This window comes from Calonectris borealis, chromosome 6 (genome assembly GCF_964195595.1).
Source record: "Calonectris borealis chromosome 6, bCalBor7.hap1.2, whole genome shotgun sequence".
NCBI lineage: Eukaryota > Metazoa > Chordata > Aves > Procellariiformes > Procellariidae > Calonectris > Calonectris borealis.
In genome coordinates this window covers 19,128,792-19,150,666 of record NC_134317.1, presented here as the reverse complement: position 1 = coordinate 19,150,666, position 21,875 = coordinate 19,128,792, and the positions used below count along the sequence as shown (strand labels likewise).

Genomic DNA, 21,875 nt, shown 5'->3' with positions numbered 1-21,875 from the left:
TTTTTAGTACTTGATTTTCAACCTGTTTACTGCATCATTATCATAATGCCAGCTGTAGTATTTTGGGCATAGTTCTTCCATGCCAAGATATGGAAGGTTTAGAGAGCTTTCTGGGAGAAACCCAGGGCTGAATCTCCAAGTGTTCTTGGGCTTCTGTGATATTTCGTAACAGGGAGAGTCTCTGCTTGATGCCAGCCTCCACCCGCAGGGCCCTGCCTCTCCCCAGCACCTGGTTGTTTCTGCTCCATGTGGCTGGAGCACCAACACCCATCTTCACTATCTAAAGGAAGATGGAATAGGCTTGGATCCTGGGTGTGCAAATAGCTCTGTATGATCACGAGACGTGATATCCGTGATCTCAGCCTTGTGCAGCAAACCAGCCTTTGCTGGAACAGTCCTGTTGACTCTTGCAGTGTCACTGTGAGACCACGTTCTTTACCCATGCAAAGAGAAGTTAAGGTCGGTGATTTAAAGGAGGAAAAGGGGGCAGGTCTCAGGGTTTTTCCTTCCTGAGGAGATTTTCAACAGGAGTCTGGAGGACCCAGCTTCTGAGATGTACTCTACACTTTATACTGGTATCATCCTGAAAATGCTTAGAAAGCAGCTGACTTGCTGAATCTTCCTGTGACACGTGCTGACAGACTGAAGAACAGCAGTCTGAGAACCTACCCTAAGGCAGGAGATGTGAATACAGCAGCAGCAGATCTTTCTATTTCTACTGGTTGACTCAGTCCACTGTGAATTGGATTTGGAGAGGCCTCCGGAAATTCAGTCTTGCTTGCCGTAACATTTCAGACATGATGATGGAAACCACGAAATAGAATAGCGCAGGACGCTCAAAACGGCATCTCCACTACAGCCGTCAGTTTGCAGGCTTAGACTGAGTGATCAAGGTTTAACGTTTCCTTATCTAAAGGAAGGTGATAAAGCAACTGTCTTCACCAGTCATTTCTGTGAAACATTTGGAGTTGTTCTTTCTGTTCGGGACATGATTTTATTCCAAACAAACTCCTGTTTCCTAAGTTGTGCACGATGTGTGGCAGTGTCTTGCTTCACTAGATGTGGCATCTTCTATTTTCCTGAGCCCTCGCTTTCATTGTACATGTAAAGCTCTGCGTTAAGTAGATTAATAAATAAATAAAAAATCAAGCCCCAATTTAATCCAGAAATTTTCCAGATTCATGTAATTCAATACTTTTTATCACTGTTGCACACATCCACAAAAATGTATGGTAGTTTTTATACCAATGCCAGTTACTGAAGGTGCTGTTTCAAAATGCTGTTTAGTGAAATCGGGGAGGTTAGGCAAAGTCAGGCAGGGTAAGCAGGGACTTGAAGCTTAATCACCTGAACAAAGCTAGGCAAACACCAGTGACAAGATTTGAAACTGAGATGATCCAAGTAGCAGTTCAGGCTAAATCAGATAGTTAATGTATGCTGTAATTTATGGTTTGAATTTAGAGTAGATGTGTGAGAACTAACTCTGTTGTTAAAAGTCACGGTACTTTTCCCATCAGGAATTTTAGCTGAGCGAAGGAACTCATAATTAAATCCTAGCATGTTATATAACTTCATAGACATGCTTTTATAACACAGAGTTAGAGACTTAAATGGATTGCTACCGTAATAATCATGCTCTGGTTTGGGACGGTCGTTATCCAAGTTATCCTCTGGTTGTTGGAGTTTCCTTCGACTTTTGTAGTCTGAAGGCAGCAAGGATCAGTATCTCTCAACTCCCAGGTCAAAGGAATTTCTCAGGGTTGTTCCATTTTGTTTTGGTTGGGTGTTTTCTTGTGTGGTTTTTTCCTGTTGACAGCAAAGAGATTCTTCTCCTCCTTGGCAGGCAAAATCCTGCTCTGACTCATTTCCAGTCCTTAAGCATAGAGTGGTTTATAAGAAAGACAGGAATGGCTCATACAAAGATGAGTATATTCTCCCGTTGTTTTTCAGTACTTGTGGTTATTCCCGTTTGGGTTTTATATTGAGAAGAAAACACAGGCAGGCAGTTTTCTTTGGTTTAAGGCACTCCATGGGGCCTGTTCCATCACTGAACTTTTCCTAATGAGTACCTGTGGTTTTCCCACTGCTGCGGTCGGGCTGAGGAGGGCTGGAGGGAAGGTCCCTCGGAGATCAGGAGAGGGAGTTGGGAGCTCCTCATAGCTGGCTCCAGAATGGGATGGGGTGATCATATAGTGTATAGGATGATTATTCTTTTTGCTTAGATGTTTGTTGAAGATGACAGGAAGGAAACTGCTGTGGAGAAAGAACGATTGCTAATTACCTTTGGGAGTGAAGACTAAGGAGGAAATAGCAAACCAGTGTGAAAATTGTATTTCTTGTGAACAGGAATATTGTCACAAGAAATAATGGTCTGCTACTTAGATTTATTCCTCCTCTGCTTGTGTTCAGTGTTTTAATCTAAGATGCAATGCTTAAAAAGGAAAACTAATGAATGTGGTTTTATGTATGTTACATTATTGCAAACTGTTGTGAAGTCCATATGATAGAATCTTAAGAACAGCTTTTGATATGAATTTGCAGCAGACACTACAGTTTGTAAAAAACCAAGACAAACAAACAAAAAAAACCCCAAAACCAACAACCCCCCCAAAAAACACCCACAACAAAAAAAAAACCCAAAACAAAAAAACCAACCCCCCCCCCCAAAAAAAAAAAAAAAACCAAAACCCAAAAACTTTTCAAAATTGATTTCAGGGTTTTATAAAAAGCTTTCCGTTAATGTTCATGAAAGCTGTTTCTAAACAACCAACCCCAAACTTTGGCCAGGTCTCCACTGCAGAACGTCTTGCCAGCAAGCACTGTATCAGCCAGGGGTGTGGAAAAAAGTCATACATCCTTGCTGACATCGATATGTTGGCAAAACCCCAGGCGTGGATGCAGCTGTGCCGGCAGAAGAGAACTTTTATCAGCTTAGCTTAAGTCGTTTGGGGAGGTGATGCAACTACGCCAGCAGAAAAGCTCTTCTCTTGGCATGCGCTGTCAGCGTAGGAGGCTCTGCCAGCGCAGCTACGGCAGCGAGGCTCTGCACCGCCGCCGAGCCTTTTGCAGCAACTGGAAAGGACAAAAGAGGGACCTCTGTCATTTAGTTTTTACAAGTAGTTGTCGATGAGGAACAGAGCAGAAAGAGTGATTCAGATTTTAAAATTAAGTTTTAATTTAAAAAATGTGTTTAAGTCGTATGGGTTTAAGATGTCACTGGCCCTTTAATGGTTGTCTGTGTGTCACTGGGTTGCAGAGTTTGAGAGCTGCAGTACGCCCAGCATCTGTGTTTTGTAAAGCCTTTAAGGCTGGTAAAGGTATGAGTTTCTGTGGAAGCAGTGAAAAACCTTTCGTCTGTAAACTTAGGAAGACAACTGTAATCACATTTACATTCCCATCATATTTGGATGTGACCACTAGCACTAAAGCATCTTCATGTTTAAATAAAAGTTGAAATTTCTCAGAAAGGAGTGTTTATGTTTTACAGGAACTCAGAGTTAGGATTCCTGCTCTTTCCGCGCGCTCTCTCTCTCCCCCTCCTCTCCTGCCTTTGGCCAGCTGGTGACAAGATTTTACAAAGCTTCAGTTCCTCATAACATAGAAAACCAAAAAATTTTAAGGGAAAAACGTTGTAAGAAGTAAAAGCAAAACCAAACCAAAGGTACTGAAAAACAGAATAGAGGCTCTTAGTCTTCAATAGTAATTACCGGTTAAGATGAAGACTGGTACGTGTATGTTGACTTTTATGGCAGCTGTACATGCATGCACGAGGGAAGTGCGTGTTTCAAAATCTTGAACAGAGCAGTTGTGCATTTTGAGAACTCTGCAGAAGGGAAGAATAGCACCGTGCCAGACTAAGTTTGTTCAGTTTGTTATGAAAATGTTTTGAAACTAGTTGCTCTGTCATTCTGCATTGCTTGTAACCCTAAAAATAATTGCCTGGCGTTACTGGAAGCAGAATGGTCTGACAGCCCGACTTGTGCTGCTATAGTTAAAATCCGTCAGTGTTTCCATTACAAACTTGGAGGGAGGGTTTAATCTTTTTCCCATTTTAAATCATGCCTGGAAGAAATTCTAGATCAGTGCTTCAACTCCAAGTATAAGTCTTCTGGAAGAGATTTGATGTTTCTAAAAATCTTTATTTAAAAACAAACAAACAAACAAATCTCCAACTCTATGGCAATGAAATACTGATATTCAGTTTTGAAATGTGAAATGATCAGGAATATATTTCATTCTTTTTGGTAATTTTCAGTTCAATTAAATTAGGCAACAACAATGTTTCTACATGTCAATGTTGACTTTATAGCAAGCGTTGCAGTTTGCTGTTCCAGTCTATTATTGCTGCATAATAAACTTTGCAATATGCCGAATTGGAAGATTTCAAAACCTAGGGAAACACAAACAAGAAACACATAATTATCATAAAGTAGTGATATAAAGGCATGCCTCTGTACTTTGTGCAATTTCACTCCAATTTCCCAAGGTTATCTCCAAAATAGTTTCACTTTTCTTGTGTGTTAAGGCTGTAGTTTCATGGATGCTTTAAACCGAGGTAAACTGTAATCCCCTCCTCTCTGCCTACACATTCCTGTTCCTGTCTTGTGACAGCCAAAGCTTTTGCGTAGCACAAAACCACATGTGGTGAACCAGATCAGGGAAGATAATTTTTTCGGTTCAGGCTGTGGCTGCACAGCTGTTTGTACTAGTCCAAAGAAGAGGGTGGCACCGGGGCGGGAACAAGTGAGTCTACATTGATACCTCACTTTATATTCCACTTCCCTCCCCCCCGCCCCGTGCCTTTCCTCTGCAGTTCACAGGGCGGCTCTTTGCTATGAGCTTCTTGAGCCGTGGAGGCTCAGGCTTTTGCAGGAAAGGGGTCGCATGCAGCCAATTCTTTTTGTCAGTGAAAACCTTGTAGTCACAAGACTTTTACTGGCAACTTTAGTTCTCTAGTATATTCGTTAAAGTATTCCTCTCTTACAACACCACAGTTCGTAATACTTTCTATACAGTGTCCTCCTATACTGTTGTTAATGCAAACGATTAAGACTGCTCTACTGCAGATTTTCTCTAGGACGTTTTTACGTTCCATTAGGGTCTGATTTTAAGAACAATAGCATTAGATACCTTGAGGACTAGGTAGAAGTGCTTATGTGCTTATCTCCTTTTGAAGCTTGAAATTTTTGCCATTATACAGAATCTTTTTCTTGACACTCTTGAAATAATCCACAAATACTGAGATCAGTGGCAATATGGAAGTTCTGCCAAGGCACACAATTAATTTAAAGTCTGGTCCTTAAGCTGTCTGTGCTCCCTCTCTATCTTTGAAAAAACAATAGCAGTATTGTGTGAAGTACTAGAAGCCAGAAGAGATACAAAAGAGACTTCTAACTATTTTTATATTTCTGGATAGATTAAGGAAATAGCATGGTCTTCGTGTCTGCCACGATAATTCATTTATGACATGTGAAATAGTTATAGTGATGTAAACTTAGTTTATACCTGCTGGAACCTAGAGGAACAATATCTCTCACTTCATTTTTACATCAGATGCCACAATGAAGAGTGATAAAATTCTGTGAGCCTGTGTCATGTATTAAGCGTGCTTCAGACGGTGGTTGGGTATGTTAGAATGTGCCTGTGAATCCTGTCCCAAATGTGGGGTGAAAGCAGGTATATTTAAAATACATGAATAATTACGTACAGATTTAACACAGCGCTCCAAATGATAAACAGGCTACAGTAGACTGAGCTAATGTGCATGCTGCGATTTCTGTCTGTAGCTTACTCTAACGTGCTTTTTCCTTTGCAGCAGTCCATTGTACCAGCCCACCCAATGGCTCCTCCTAGTCCCAGCACCACCAGCAGTAATAACAACAGTAGTAGCAGCAGCAACTCAGGATGGGATCAATTAAGTAAAACAAACCTTTACATCAGAGCACTGCCTCCAAATACCACTGATCAGGACCTGGTAAAATTATGCCAACCGTAAGTACTATGCTTAAAGATAAATTATAATGTCATACCTTAAAAGCTTGTAGTAGGTATACAAAATAAGCGTTTGGATTATGAGGGAAGAAAAACAGATTCGTAAATAAAAATCCTCGTGCTGTATTACAATGGCAAGTTTCAACTTCCCTGGCAATCAGAAGGAAGAGAATGTGTTTGGCGCTTTGGAGAAGCAAAGAAAGTTGAAATATAATGGTGAACAGAAGCAACCCATTGCTTTCGTAAAAACTGTGATCACCCACATTGCTGCCTGATGCTGTTGAAATCACAGATAAACGAAAATTAACACCTGAATGTGAAGTTGCTATTAAGAACCTGTAACAGAGGGTCTCCTCTGTTCACTGCTAAGATAATCTGTTGATACAAACTCCTCAAGTAATTGTTCTGCATCACTGTAAATTACAGAGTGCATTTGAATGCTTATCCTAGTTTCAGACTAATTTATGTTGGCTGTACATTACTGCCCAATTATATTTATGATTAGAAATAGTTGATCCGTGTAAGAATCCTCCCTAATGGCTGGAGTTCTGGGTAGACTTGGCTTAGCAGAAGGTTTTCAGGCAGTGTTCTTAACATGAGATTTTTTTGCTTGTGTGAGTTTTTGGTTTTGTTTTTTAATTTTTACAGCAGCACGTGCCTTTTAGTTATTTTCAAATGTAGGTCAGATATCAAAAGACTGTGCAATTATGTTGTTTATACACTGTTTAAAATCACCCTTCTTAAATGTTTTACTGAATTTTTAAAATCCTTAGTACTTCCGAAATTCATAGTGCACTTTCTGGATTATTTTGAAATCAAAAGTATTTAGCTAAATTTTCAATACTACCTGTAAGAAAACACCCAAATCTCTCTTGAATGAATGGAGAATCATTAAGATTTGTATATAACACTACTGTCTGAAATTCTCAAAGTAATTTTATGTTCAATTTAGCAGATAAGTAACTAGGAATATACAAAAATACGTGCCCAAGATCACAACACAAGTTAGTAAAATAGCTAGGAAAATCTGTAAGTCTTCGATCCCAGCTTATACGAGGTGCCTTTGTTTTTGAATATTGTATAAAACCTGATACCTAATTTATAGAGAAGAATTTTTATTTTTTTCTTTTTTAAACAAAGCTTGGTCTTTCAGGATAGTAGTCACATATCAGTTGTCTTAGTATTACAATAAAAACAACTTGCTCTCAGGTCTTTAAGAAAAAAAATTTCCATTTTGTCATTTTCCCAGCAGCAAATGAAATCCATGTGTTTTACAGAAAAGAGAACAGATTATCAATCTGTGAAAATATTCATTGATAAATTAAACATTTTTACAGCTTCCCATGCGAAAATGACCTCTTGTCACTTGAATTTTAGTTGCAAATGCATGTTTTACAGAAGTGGATTTTTCCTTCCCATTTTTGTCTTTTGAACTGATGAAGAAACCTTGGCCTGCGCACTGATGTTATGTTAGGACAGACTTGTGAGGCTATTTTGCACTGGAGCCGCCCAGTAACTACTATTTGTGCAGTGGTTACTATAGCTCCTTAATCTCTTTCTGAAGGCATTTTGGTTTGCATAGTCTTAGATGTCATCAATGCATGAACATCCGAGAAAAAATATGTTCGATACTTTGCTGTAACTGGTCCTTTTCCTCTTGAATAGCCAAAGATTCCGATTTTGTTGTTGTTGCTATTCAATATATAATTATAGTTGGAACAGCATGAATTTTGCAAATAAAGAAAAGGCAAGAACTGCAGCCATGAAGTTATTAAATCAATTCTGATGTGAATTTACAGACTTGGAAGGTCGTGGCGTTTCTTCCTGTGAGATATTTCTCTCCGAAATGTCTCACTTGAGAGGAAAGGAGGCCCTGTTTCAAAATTCTCTATTTCTGCTGAGGAACCAAGTGAGATGTCCAGAAATTTTAGGCTTGGAAAATCTTTCAAAAATTTGGGTGATCTATTAAGAACCTTAGGCTTCTCTGCCAACATAGCCCCTTAGCAACTAACTTGATGCTGCAGTAAGATAGAAATGACACCTCTCTCCCCTTGCTCAGAGAAGCTCAGTAATCCACTTCTGTAGACTATGGAAAGTTTCAGATGCAAAATGTTTCCTTCCTACAAATCTGCCTAAATGTCTAGGACATAGAGGGCTAGATATTCTTGAAAGTGAAACTGCCATGTTCATTGTTAAGCTGAGACAATACAAAATAAATGGAGAATAAAATCTTGGACATATAGAAGTCAATGAAGAAACTGCTGTTTACTCCAGGTAGCTCAAATATTTTCATCAGCTCTTTCCAAATGCCTAAGATTTTACTGGGAGGCTTTAGAGTAATTTTAGCTCCTTTTCTCCATGTGGAGTGGATCTTGCCATCCTAAGAGTGTGTCCACTGGAGTGCTTGATGCTAAGAATGGATAGAAAGGCTGCTGTGCATATTGTAGAAATGATCTTGCCAGCTGGCCATAAGCAGTTTTTAGTGGATGTACAGAAAAAGGTCACTGGCTTTTGTTTTATATCTTTTGGCTGTTGTCAGACAAGACAGAAAGACACCTGTGGGTTGAGGAAATAATGGTTGAAAAACATCATTGTCACTACAAATGCCAGAAACATCCCATCTACACAGATTTTTCCCTCTGATCATCATGGACTTTTATCGTATACTGTGCTGAAAAGTTATTTTCAGTGATGGTTATTGTAGAGAAATATTGCTTTCAATATAATCCCTTAGAATACAAGGTAGAAAAATCTACAGAGTTCCTGTGTGTGTGGGGGGGTCTGGTTATTCAGTGACTTTTATTTGCTTTAGTTGATATGTTTGCTTTAGTTCTTACTCGCAAACAGCTAGCAGTGCTAATTTTTATTTTGATTAATTATGTTTGGTGAATCACTAAAGAAACCTCTTATCAAATTATAGAAGTGTTGGGCTTGCTTTCCTGTTGTAGCACAGCTGTGCGGTATTTACGAACACAGTTAGCAAATGTTCACCATTTTTGTGGGGGAAAAAAAAGTACTTTCCTGGCAAGAGTGCTATTTGCCAATATACGTCTCTACAAATCTGCTCTCCACCTTCATCGGCTTGGTTCTTTCTAGTGGTCTATTAGGTGAAGCTTTCTCTTCTTTTCCAAGGTGAAAAGAGCATATTATAATTTTGTTGTGAAGGCTTTCCTGGGAGTACAGCTATTTTCAGACAGTATTATTGGCTTTTGTGTGGGAAATGAAGCTGTCACGTTTCTGAATAGTTCATTCAAACTCGAGCCTGCTACTCCAGTTCTGCATTGGGAAAACAAATTTCTTCATATCAGTTGTGCCAGAGGCAGAAGTGTGGGGAAGAGTAAGGTAGGTATTATGTTTGTCGCAAGGATGTCATAACAGCCAACCCAGAACCAGGGCCCGGAGTGCCAGGGGGACACCACGTGAGTCAGTCCTGGCCGTAGGAGCTTTCCATTAGGTATGTAAGGGTAGGCAAAGCAGTCGATGCAGTGGCCCACAGATACGATCTTTTGCGTGGGAGACTAGACAGGAGCAATCGGCTAAATAGAAGGACAAGAGGAGAGGAAAGGAGAAATTAGAGTAAGGAGCCGAAGAGCACGGTTTGGGGAAGCCTGCAGGAAGGTGCCTGACTTTGCTGTGCAGTTTCTTTTCCCAAACCATGTAGTGCCATTGCATGAGCTCTGCTGTACTGAGCAAACCTCTGCCATGAAGTGCTGGTTTTGCAGGGTTGCTGGAGTGGTGTTAGCCTTAGCCATGCCTAATTGTACTCCCTTCCCCCGGTGTGGCTATCAATACTTGCTTCATGTGCCTCCTTCAGCTGTTGTGTTGGCTTTTTGCTTATGAATACATCATTTAGGCTTTAATTGTACTTTCTTATTTGGTGACTGTTAGACAGTCATTTCTTGTAGCTTATTTAATATCTGGATCTGAAGATGCAAGATTAAGTCCATTCCAGTTATTCACTGAAATTGTTGAGATTGCTTACGTGATTAGGGACTTAAGCAATTGTGTCGTAGGAGATTCAGGCAGGAGTTTGTAACTTGCTTTGACACGTGTTCTAGGTGCTTTCCAGACTTTCACTAAGCACTGTGCTTTGCTGTGGATGACCTTTTGCCCAAGCCACATGGTTCCAAAGCCCTGTACTTTCCGCCGTCTTGCTTATGATTTACTTACTAGCCTGCAGCATGGCATCTCTGTAACGCTGCATTTCTTCAGAGACCTCTTTCTGTGCCATTTACATCATTACATGAGGATGATGCAGCAGACCCTTCATCCTCCCGACAATCCCCAGTTCCAGGATGAGATTTCAAGCTTTGAGGCTTAATGCAGGTCTCTCCCATTCAGTTCAGCATAAATCATCATGCCAGCCCACCCTTTGGTGTGCTCCTTTCCAGGCTGTTTGCTCATACCATGTCACTTGTATCGAGCGGTTTGGAGTCTATATGATATTTTTTTTGAAATCTGTTTTTGCTCTGGACAGTTTCACTTAAGCCTTCCCCCTAAAATTATTGCTGTAAGGTTGTAATGGGGGTTTTTAATGGGATTACAATTAGGAAAGCAGCTGGTTTAAGGTAACAAAGTTAGTGATATAATTATCACAACAGACATTGTTCTGTGCCAGGATGGTCGGAACACAAAACCAGAATCTTGTAGCGGCTGCCTTTGCTTATGTGTGTTGGGAAATCACGTTTCTTGTTGAGAGAGTATTTTAAGGATTCCTTCCTAAATATCCAGCATCATGAACACAAGCATAGCTAAAGCTAATGGCAGGCTAATGGTGGTTTTGAAACATTTGGGCCTGGCCTGCTATACACTTTGTTTCCACAGCATGGGAACTTTTTTTTGTAGTTGCATGCTCTAATGTTTCCCTGTTTTGGGGCAAGAGCACCTAAAAGTTGTTTCAATTCCCTGCTCTTAATAAAACACACATTTTTATTAAATCATGTGACAGGCATTAGCATATTAATGTTTCTGTGTTCTTTGCTTGCCATGTAATTGTGACCTCTCCCCGTGCTGCCACTTCCCATCTCCTTCAAATACACTCAGGACTGAGAAGTGGTGAACTGGAGCGCAAACATTTACTGTAGCAGGGAGCTGTCGTCACTGCGGTCAGCTTAAGAGCAAGAAATCTGCTAATTTTACTCAGCATATCTCATTAGAAAAAGGACATGGCCAAACTTTAGGAAGTAGTCTGACTGCCTTTTGCATCTAGGTCTTTTGGGAGAATGGTCTGGGCAGGTCACTGCTGCTCAGTTCAGTCTAAGGAAATGTCTGTAGCACGTGAATACAGCCCCTTTAGAGAGATGGTGTGGATGAGGGAAAGCTAACTTCTCCAATTTTTAAAAGTATTTTCTCTTCTTTCCTTTCTCCTTTATTCTCCATTTTTCCTGCATTTTTCTTTCATGGTTTGTCAGCTGCAGTGAAATATTGCATTCGTAATTATGTAGAATATGATTTCATGTCATATAATTAAGTGTGATACATCAGTGTCTCTGAAACTGTTCCCTTTGAGATCAGTATTAATACTGACTGTACTGGAGCAGGAGCCTATCTATTGTTCTTACTTTTTTAGGGTAGAAAGAAGTCCTCTACAAATTAGTTCTTTTAGAGGTTTATGTATGCATTTTTTAAAATGGTATTATTGCATACATCTCTCTACAAATAACACCAGGTTTACAGAATATCATTTGGTTGCAGGAGGAGGTAGATTCTTTAGCAATTGAGCAGTATGTGATTTGTAATATTCAGCTCTATGTTGTATGGTACCAGCATCATCTTTTTCTTTATTCCTTCTTCAAGCACTGCGGTGTGGTTTGAGTTTTGTATAATCTGCGGTAGAATTCCCTTAATGGTGCTTTTTCATCTGGTTTTGCTCTTCAGAGCAAACATAACACCAAGAATGATGAAGGTATGTTCCCTATATGTAATAGCTGATTGCGTTCAGTACTGCCAGTGCTGTGCTGCCTGTGCAGGCACACGTTGGTGTGCAACACAGTGCAGTGCTGCAGAGAAACGCCCTCGGGAACCTCGGGACCAGGGTTTGGATAATCTCACTGGTGTTCTGCCCAGCTGATGCATCCAATTTCTCAGCTAGACAGACTGCCGGAGGAGGAGTTGCATGCCAGTATGGTATGTAAACCGGCTCTGCTAGCTTCTGTCTTAGCTGATGATCTTTTAAGAGGTTGCTGTCAGAAGTAAGTATTCCATTTCTACATCTGAGAAGAAATAGCGTTCAGTTTTGTATGTCCCTTTTGCCAGATGCACTGGAGAGATGTAGGCCTGACGTGGAGACTGAAATGCTCCTTTTTGTTAGGGCTTGACTTTCACAGTCAGTGGCGAGGCATTTGCATGGTATGCCATGGGAATTGCGACTGGCCTGGAGATGTGATGTTTGGTTTAAATAGTCATTTCCTTTATTTTTTAGCAAGTGCTTTCAGCAGTCATGTTATGAAGTTCTAGCCTGGCATGATGTGAAGGAAGACCCTCTATCTCCCCCTCAATATTTGCACTTTAATTAGACAGAAATAAAATTCAGACAGCTTTACATTCATGATCAAATTAAATCCACGCTGAAATCCTCTCTGAGGAGTTCCAGGGTATTTTTTTTGTACAATAATGCCTTCTTGTAGAATGTCATTAGGGAGCCATACGTATTTTTCGGGAAATTGTAACTGAGGAAAAAGTAAAAAAAAGTTGTCTTCTAGAGTCCTATCCTCTGGATGCAGACAGTCTCTTGAGACGCCTTGAATTTAAAACAAATATAGTTTTAATTTTCTCTTTCCATTTTGTGATTAAGCAAAGATTGAAGTTTTTTGAACTCAGTATTTCATTTAGCCTAACAGTAATCAGCAGTTCTCCGCAGCACACCCTATTTAAAAACAAGCAATCTGAATACAAACGCACCGAGGAACTCTGTGCTCACAGATGCAGGGACCCAGCGATTGCACAAGTTCCGTCTCCCACAGGAGATGAGAGTTTTGTTGCAGTGTGGGGCCGGAGGAGAGGTGATCCCCTGGAATTTCCTCTAGGAAGTGGGGGCGAGGGAGGAGAGGGGAGTGGAAGGAATGTTTCAGCCACAGCTGTTTGTAAAAGAAGCACTAGGAAAACAGATTGGTAAAAGTTACCGCCATCGAAGATCTCTCGTTGGAAAACAAAAGGCTGATTTGGTAGCGCAGGGCCTGTAAAATCTGTGAGCATTTGCAAGTCTGGAGATATTTGTTGTACGGAGATGTAACCCGTGTTCCATATCGCAGAGCCGCAGGAAAAGAATGTGCCATGGCAGCTGGTAGAATGCCTTTGGTCAGGGTCCCCGTCCCGAGCTTCCCTAACGGCGGGGGCCCGACTCAGGTGGGAGGTGATAGCACCGTTATTCAGAGGAATAACCAGTAATTCAAGAACATTTTGAAGGGGATTGTTTAATTTTGGTGGGCTACTGAAAATGTTAATGATTACTAATCAGGCTCTTTAGTGGGTTCCATGATGCAAAAAATTGTCCCTTTTGTTAGAGACCACTTAGGCAGGCATCTTGGAAACCTTTTCAAAATTGAATCACCTTAGAGCCCAAGCTGATTTCTGCCCCAGCATGCTTACATTAAACTTGCCCTTTTTCTCAGGATACCATTCAGCGTAGAAAGCAGGATCAGTATTTACAAGCAGATTCTTATATCTAATGTCTAATATCGCACGTGGTTTCACATAACACTTGGAAATCTCGTGAAGTCTTGACTTTGTTTGCTAAAGGTTAGTTCTGCTTAGGTCTGATTTCTGTAGTGTTAACTCCTTGAAATGAAAAAATGAGTCATCTGATGTTGACATATTATAAGACCAGTTATTTTTTGGGTAACCTTTCAACCTTTTTTACCCCCACGTTGTTGCCAAGCTCCATTTAGGGTTGAGAAAGAAACACCTGCAAATTGTATGCAACCCTGATAATAAACATCCATAGCAAATATAAATTCAGATCCTGCTACCTCCAATGAAACTTGTAATTGAGGAAAAAAGGAAGAAAAACTAGTGCTTATCCTTTCTGATAACTTCTACCCTAAAATTCTACCCTGTCTTGACATTCAGAAAATGTCAGCTGCCTCAGTTCAGTTTGAGCAGTGCCTTACTCAAGACTCAGACCAACCCTGTAGAAAATTAAATTTCTAAAGGGCTGCTGGGAGAAGAATTAACATTTGATCATTTAAATATCTAAGCTTTGCAGATAGATGTGCAGTACCTGGAAAAAAGTCGAATTTTAATTTGAATGTTGATAATGTCATGATACATGGACATAGAGCAAAAAAGACCAATGAAAAACACAAAAAGAGAAGACTTTGATTTGGGGTCTGTTTTGACACTGTTACTAGTACAAATATTCCACTTGAAATAACCTGTGTGAGTTGAGTGAATCATTAACAGAATCAATTTCAGTGAAAGAAATATGTTCTGGTTTGTACTCCTATCCTGCCCCTTCCATTTCCATTTCTTCTCTTACTTACTTTAATCTCTTATTTTCCCAAAAGTAAAAAATTTGTAATCTGTTGCTTTACTGCCAGAAGGGAAATCCCCCTAGATAAACATTGTGTGTTATTTCACAAATTTTTTGAGTATTAATAATTACATTTAATTAATGGATCATTTTGGCCATCTTAATTGAAGTATATTAGCCCAAAATGTGTGTTCTTTTTAAATGTTTGGTTCCTCTATTCTGTGCTGTTGTGTAATTGTACATACTTTCTTTTAAAAGACAGAGTATGGATCAGAATTTTTGCCTAGGAGGACACTGTTGACTTATAGCCTTGCACATTGTCAGTATTTCAAATCCTAGTGCTGCTTTTTGGCTTAGATAAAGTCACTAACAAGCTTTCACAAGTCTATCAAAATATCAGCAATTATTCTGGTGCATTAATAAGGACTTCTTTAATGTCTGAGTGAATTCAGTCCTGAAATAAGTGTTATGTTAATAGATCTAAAACCAGGAGGAAAAAAAATGCTTCATACAGGGTAATACAAATACTGGAGAAATCTCAAATCTTTTATTTGCAAACCCTAAATGTCAGAAATAAAATGATCTAAACACCGGAAAAAGAGCCAAGCTACTTACTTCTGGTTTCAAGGACTCTGCTGGTGGAGTAACTGAAGACCTTTTGGAGCCTGCGGACTAGCAGAGTTTTACAGTTCAGTACATAGTTTTATTTAGCGTGTATGTAAAATCCTCAAGGAACTGGTGTGTTAACAAACCCCATGTAAAACAGAAATGCTTACCTCTGCCCCCAAGACGATGGCAGGCTCGAGTCCTGTTTGTTTGCAGTGTGCTCGCAAAGGCCTGATCCTAGAAAGCACGGAGCGCCTGCGGGAGCCCCCAGCTCCTATTGCCAGCATTAGGGTTTAAAACCACTTAGTGGTCCATAGCGTGGATTAGGATTTGTTTGACAGTGAAGGCTGAGCTTTTCAGCTACATAATTGACAGTGCCAGATAAACTCCACGGTCTCTGGTTCTTTCTTTTGGTGTGTTTTGGTTTTGGTGGTGGGGTGGGTTTTTTGTTTTTTTTGGGGGCGGGGGGTGTGTGTGGGGGGTTTTGGGGGGCTTTTTTTTTTTCCCCTCCCCTCTTCTTCTTTTCAACCTGTAGCTGTGCAGTGCCCCAAGGCAGAAATCTCCCCCATGTTAAGTCTGAATGCCTTGGCTGAGTTCTGGAGAAGCCAGAGAGCAGAGAGAAGAGAGACTCTCCCTCCAAGGCCGGAGGGTATCGGCATGGTGGGGTATCCAGTGGAGCTGACTTAGCAGTGGGCATTTCCTTCCCTGCACCGCTGTTTGCAGTACTGTGATCTGAAAAGGAGTGTTTGTAAATCATCTGCCTTTTTTTTTCTCCAGATATCCTGTATCCAACCCCCTACCTTTCCCACACTTAAAGCTACTTGTTTTTATTGTGTGGCAGGCTTTGTCTTAACTTTATTGCTAAGACTTTTTTATTTGTTGCCAAAAGTCTATTTGCTCTATTTTGAAGATCTCAAATACAGAGAGGGAAGGTGTTGCGTCACGTTCCTTTTTCTCAGTGGCAGCTTACAGGGCTTCCATGTTGCAGTGCAGAGGTAGGAGTGAAAGACCATTAACCAGGACTGCCGTTGAAAAACAATCCATCATCATACCAAGGCCTCAGCATGAATGTAAATTAGGGTCAATTCTTTTTGAACATCTTCCAAATATTCAGAGCTATGACATTATAAAAATATACAATAATCTATCCCAGTCTTCTATTCTTCCCAAGCGATTGCATGTTACTTTGTTCCATGAGAAATTCTGAAGTTTTTCCACCCATTTTATTAATTGCTTAGACAGTTAAATATTTGTTAATTCTCTTTGAAGTCTAGGACACTCATTCTGAATTATGCACTTTCGCAAAGGTCATTAAATATTTTGAAAAGAGTGGCCCTGCCAGGAAGAGGGACAGCCCTGACTGTCACTGGTCAACTGTTTCCCATCTAACACTTGAACTGAGATTGAGGTGGTAGGCTAAGGAGCACAGGCTCACTGTTTTGGACAACTGAATTGCGTAGAATTGATAAAGTGCGAAAAGTAGGTAGGTTTCAATAGATCACAAAAAGGCCCGAGTTGTTAAGATGTTCTTGTGTCGATAGCCAGGGTAAGAAAAATTTCTGAGTCTGATTCCTTTTTGAAAAACAGGAAAGACTTAATTGTTTTCCTCTTAAGTTTCCGTTTAACCAATAAATTGTGCTTTTTGAAGAATTACCTGAAGCAGACCCTGTGTTGGTCTAAATCAGCATGGAACATGGGACTTCTGCTTAATTCTGCTTAAGACTCTTTGGTCGTTTCTATCTAAAATATTGCCCTTTTAATTGTTACTTAAAATTCTTTGATCAAGTGACACTGTCTTTTCAAGATAGAGCCCTCCACCTGAACTCACTTGGGTCCAAACCCCTCACTTAATCAGAGGAGATCGGGGATTTGGACTCCTCCATGGCTGAAAGGTGAGCAGCAGCAAGACTTTACTTTCAAAGGTAACTGGTTACTGACCAAGCATCCTAGTGATGTTTATGTGGTGGATACAGGTTTTGGGAACATTGTTAGTTTCTTTATCTCATGGGATTAAAAAAATTAGATCATTTAATTAGAAACAGAGCAGAATACATTTAAATATATAGCTGTAAAGCCAGATGCTCAATTCTTTATAATTGTCTTGCCATGTACTTCACAATATACTAATAAAAACCCTTCTGAAATAGGGATCCACTGCTGTTTATGTCACCACAACAAAACTAGTTAAATTTTTGCCACGAAAAAGGGGAAATTAGTTTCTGTTTCTGTGGATGAAAATTTACGAGTTCCTGTGATAGAAGACATTTTAGTGCCGCTGGGACATTTTAGCTTTGCTCTTCTTTTTGTGGTAGTTAGTGTGTCTTTTTTTGTCCTTTTTTTAAGTGAAGGGGAGAGAGGCAGCTTGAAGTGCAGAGAAAAGAGTGATTTTCATAATTTTATGCTGTAGTCAGGAAGGAGTATTTCTGAGGGCAATGTTTACTTCTGCTCATTAGTACCCTTTCAAACTTATGCTTTGTACAGTGGGACAGAATTTGCAGAAATTTTAATTGTTCCTCAGGGATTTAACTGGATTTGTATTTGGACCTGGGTCGTTGGTGTTCTGCCTTCTCCAGGATCTTATAGTTGTGTTCTGCTCATGCTTGTGCCAAAGACATTTGACAGCTCTTGAGTTCAGCTTCTGCAGTGGTGGAGGAAATGTGAGGCTGTTTCTCTCAAGTTGCTTTCCTCTAGTGGTAGAGGTCAGCATTTGGCTGTGACGGCTCTCCTTTATTGTTTTGGCAGACAGTTCTCTGACATTCTTGTTGCTGAGATCATCCCCACTAGGGCTTTCAGAAGAACATCTGATGGGGGCTCAAATTCTTCACCTTTTTGTGTTCTGACTATATAGTATGTTACAGGAAAGGTCTCAGTCCTTCACCATCAATAATTAATTTGCTTCTAGATACCTTTTTTAACTCAAAGATCCGTGAATTTGTGGTTTCTTCCTTTCACTGTGATTTGGTTTCGTGTTGAGGGTGTGGATTCTTTTAATCCCAAGGATAATTTAAGAGAAAAAAAAGTATCATTAAATTACTGCAGTCTGAGTCATACTTGGTCTGTGAGTTTAGTTCCCTGGCCTTCCCACACAGCATTTCCGATATGCAGTGAGCTGAGGGTGTGCAGGAAAGTCTGCAGAATGACCTAGATACTGTTTAACTCTTTACTAATGAGTGGCTTTCTGACATTGGATATAGCCATTGCCTCTTTGGATTCTCAGTCCTTTTCTATGCGATAGCTGTATCTGTTACACTTTCCTGCTTCTGAGCGTTTTTCATTACAAATATTTTAAGATTTCTATTTGGATTGGTTTAAGCATTTTGTTTAGATAAATTGATCAGAAAAATTAGTAAATTAACTATTTTAGAATCTGAAGCGTAGGCATTGAGATTCATCCTCAAGTAGAAGTTACAGCTTCTTTCATGTAGTACTTCATCGCTTCTAAGAGAAAAATTCATTCTGCTGCCCTCTTGCAGGCAAAGAAATAGTCATCTCAGGCTCTCAATAATAAAACAAGTTGTGTAAAGCCCAGAAACACTGCGACCATGTCATGCAAGCTCCCTTCTTGTTGAATCTGTTCAAGAAAGGTTGTTGTGGTACAGAATAACTTCACTGATTTTGGGCTTGCCTGTCAGCTTTGTTGTCATGCAGTGCTTGGTTGATTTTTATTGACACTGTATCAGAATGTGGTTTTTGAATAGTCCCTTCTGTGGCTGCTGGTGCTCTGCTTTCGTGAAACTGCCACGGCTGCTCCTTTTAAGAAGCTTTGAATCTACGTCTGTTTAATGTAGATGCCATCCAGGCTTGCAGCCAACTGGAGGATCCCCATTTTCTTTGAACCTAGTTGCCCAAGTCTTGAGTCACCCCTTTGCACAGATGCTCATGGGTTGGGTCTTCCCTGCCCGGCCAGGATTAACCTCCCTTGTCTGTGTTCTTCACTGTGAAGCCCATTGATCCAAGCGCTTCCTGACCGGACACCAGCCAGTGTGCAGCCTGGGACACTGAATTTCTTCTTCTATGGTGGCATTTGACATAGTCGTTACATAAAAAAACCCAAAACACTGGAAATGAGGGTCTGGGAGACCACATCAGTTTCAGCCAGCTCAGCTGTGGTCTACATGGCAGTCTGGTAGTGGGCAGCGTGCTGTGACTGCAGGTCTGCGTGCAGCTTAGGGCTGGGAGTAGGCTGAATATGTGGTGGCTCCAGAAGACTTCAGTTGTACTTTGCTAGCTGCTATAGTGATGGGATCAGAACAGGTTAACGGTGTTTTTAAGCTACCAAAAGCTTATTTCCAGATAACTATCTATTACATTCTCTTTGCAAAACTGCAGAAATCAAACTCTGCCTCCTGCTTGCTTCAATCAATATTCAAGACTGTCTATCTTAAGCAGTGTGAAACTGAGGAAGTGTCACTGAATATGACCCTGACGCATCAGCCACAAAGGTTGCACTTCAGATTTTGTGTTACAGCTTGTGATTGCTCATGTATCTAAAATTTGGCAACAGATGGATGGTTTTTTTTTTTAATGCATAACACTCCTCTGTCCCTATCTCAGCACTTAATACTACTGCAGACATCTTTTCAACAGAGCCATGCAGTTATAATCAATAATATGTGAGCTGATGTTTCTGCTCTATAACATACAGCCACTTAAATGCCCTTCTGAAGTATTTTGACCCCTGGAGAGAACTACTTTAGTACAACCATTTTCCCTATTGAAATGGAGATATTTGCTATTCAGTACAGCTGGGACTTGAGGCTAGAGAAGCCTCAAGTCTACATGCTGTGCTGTTAAGGGGGCAAGGCCTCTGGAAGGTTTAGCAGTGATTTTGAATAATTTGTCCATTTAGTGATGTTCTAGTATGGTTGACATTAAGTTACCAGAAATTAAAGGAGATCAGACTCTAATATTAATTTTACAGTTTCTTCGTAATTAGGTGTTAATTCCAGTATAGAACAGCTATTGAAAGCAGGATGTTACTATGAGTATTTAATAAAAGAACCACTGTTAAAATGCAGTTCAGAAAGACTGAAAGTTTTTGAATGTGTTGGGTTTTTTCCTTTTCTGCCCTCCAAACAGAAGAGGGGCAGTCAGCACTTTCCAAGATGGGGTGTTAAATAAGTGCAAGATGCAGGTAAAAACAAATAGGTATCTTTGTGTAGACAGTGTTTTAACCCCGCAGGCCAGGTCTTGGATTCATCCTGTTGGCTTAGTATTACAAAAAGGGAAGGAAAACATACAAAATACACTGATGTATTTTTAAAAATTTATCAATAACAGGCATTATTCCAGGCATCTTCCATACAAGATAAATGCAAGAAAAAGCGTTATGTGTGTGTGTACATATATATGTATGTATTTTTATGTATATATGTAATTTACACAATATGTGAGACAGTTTTTTGTAGTTCAGAGTTGACAGATGGGTCAGGGCTTAGGAAATGGGATGTGGCTGAAAGTGCCCTTGTATGTTGGCAATCTCCAATCTCATGGTTTTCAAGACTTTGCCAACATAGTCCTTGGGGCATCATTTATTTAAACTGAGGGTATAATACTTGGTTAGCAACCTTCACCAGAAGTGAAATTAATAGGCAAGAATAAATTAAAGATTAATCTTCTGCAAGTATGTAGGCTTGTAGCATTAATAGGTGTCTGTCTATCTATCCAGATAGGAGGTAATCTCACACTAGCTAGGACTATAGCCAGAATAACACCTTTTGATTTATACTGTTCTGACTAAAACAAGGGAAAAAAGTATTGGGAAGTGTTGATAAATAATTTGATTTTCCCCTTGCCTTGTCCTTACTTCCCTCCCACAAGAAAAAGAAATATGCTTAGGAAAAGCCAAAATAAAGGACAATGCATCATATACTGACAATGACTGAATTTGGCTTCCCTGGATGGTGGAGGAGGAATTGAAAAATAAAAGATCTTCAGGTAGAGAGACTAATTTATGCTCTCAAGCTGATCTGTACTGTTTAGCACAGGGAAGAGAAAGGAGTTATAAATTATGAATAACAAGAACTGCTCTCTTATGTCTTCATAGTTTTATTCTTTCAAGCTGTTAGTGTAGGCTCTGCAAAATTGGTGAGGCTGAAATTTGCCAAGATTTATGGTTGGGTGTAGAAATACTGCCTTACTTTCAGATTAAAACAGCTAGCAGTGGTAAATCAATACATGCATGTCTGCAGACCTGCCACGAGCTTGGCTTATAAATAATTATTAGCATTCATCTGGTTTAATTTCTCATCTTCTGAAATCATTGTCTTGATTAGTGATCATTTCTCAGTATGAAAAAAATGATAAAAGAAATTGCTAGACTCTAGCAATAATATTCCAGACTTGTAATTTGAACTTGTTCGGAACTTTATTATTTTGCTTGCAAATGAATTATGATTTTCAAAAAAACCCTGTATCTTTCATGGCTATGTGAAACCTGTGCTCTCATATTTTTTATGTTCTTTCTGGGAGCCAAAGAATATTGCTTCAGTTTTTGCTTTCAGTTATGTGTAAAATGCAGATTTTTTTCAGTGCCTTACTCTTAACCCAGGCATAATTTGTGTCCATTCTGTAGTGTTAGGGTAAGAGAACAACAGTGTGAGACCATTTGCTTTCTTAAAATAACATGGCTTTGCTCTTCCATCTTGTAGCTGTAGGAAACTGTAACCCCTTCCCGCATACCTGAATAGCCTTCTCAGTAGATGCACAGGCAAATTCCTGCAGAAAACGTAGATTGTCGTATACTTTTTTGAGTAAGAATGATTGTAGTACTAAAAAGTGGGTTAGCCAAGAATTCCAAATATCTTTT

General features: G+C 39.9%; 1 protein-coding gene across 4 annotated transcripts in view; it reads left to right on the top strand.

The window, feature by feature from the left end:
- The window catches only part of RBMS1 (RNA binding motif single stranded interacting protein 1), a 103,427-nt gene that overhangs the window by 22,541 nt on the left and 59,011 nt on the right, over positions 1 to 21,875 (top strand). For all 4 annotated transcript variants that reach the window (XM_075153077.1, XM_075153078.1, XM_075153075.1 and 1 more), the window contains exon 2: positions 5,816 to 5,991. In XM_075153077.1, the coding sequence (XP_075009178.1) occupies positions 5,816 to 5,991 (176 nt within the window). The remainder of the gene's footprint in view (positions 1 to 5,815; positions 5,992 to 21,875) is intronic.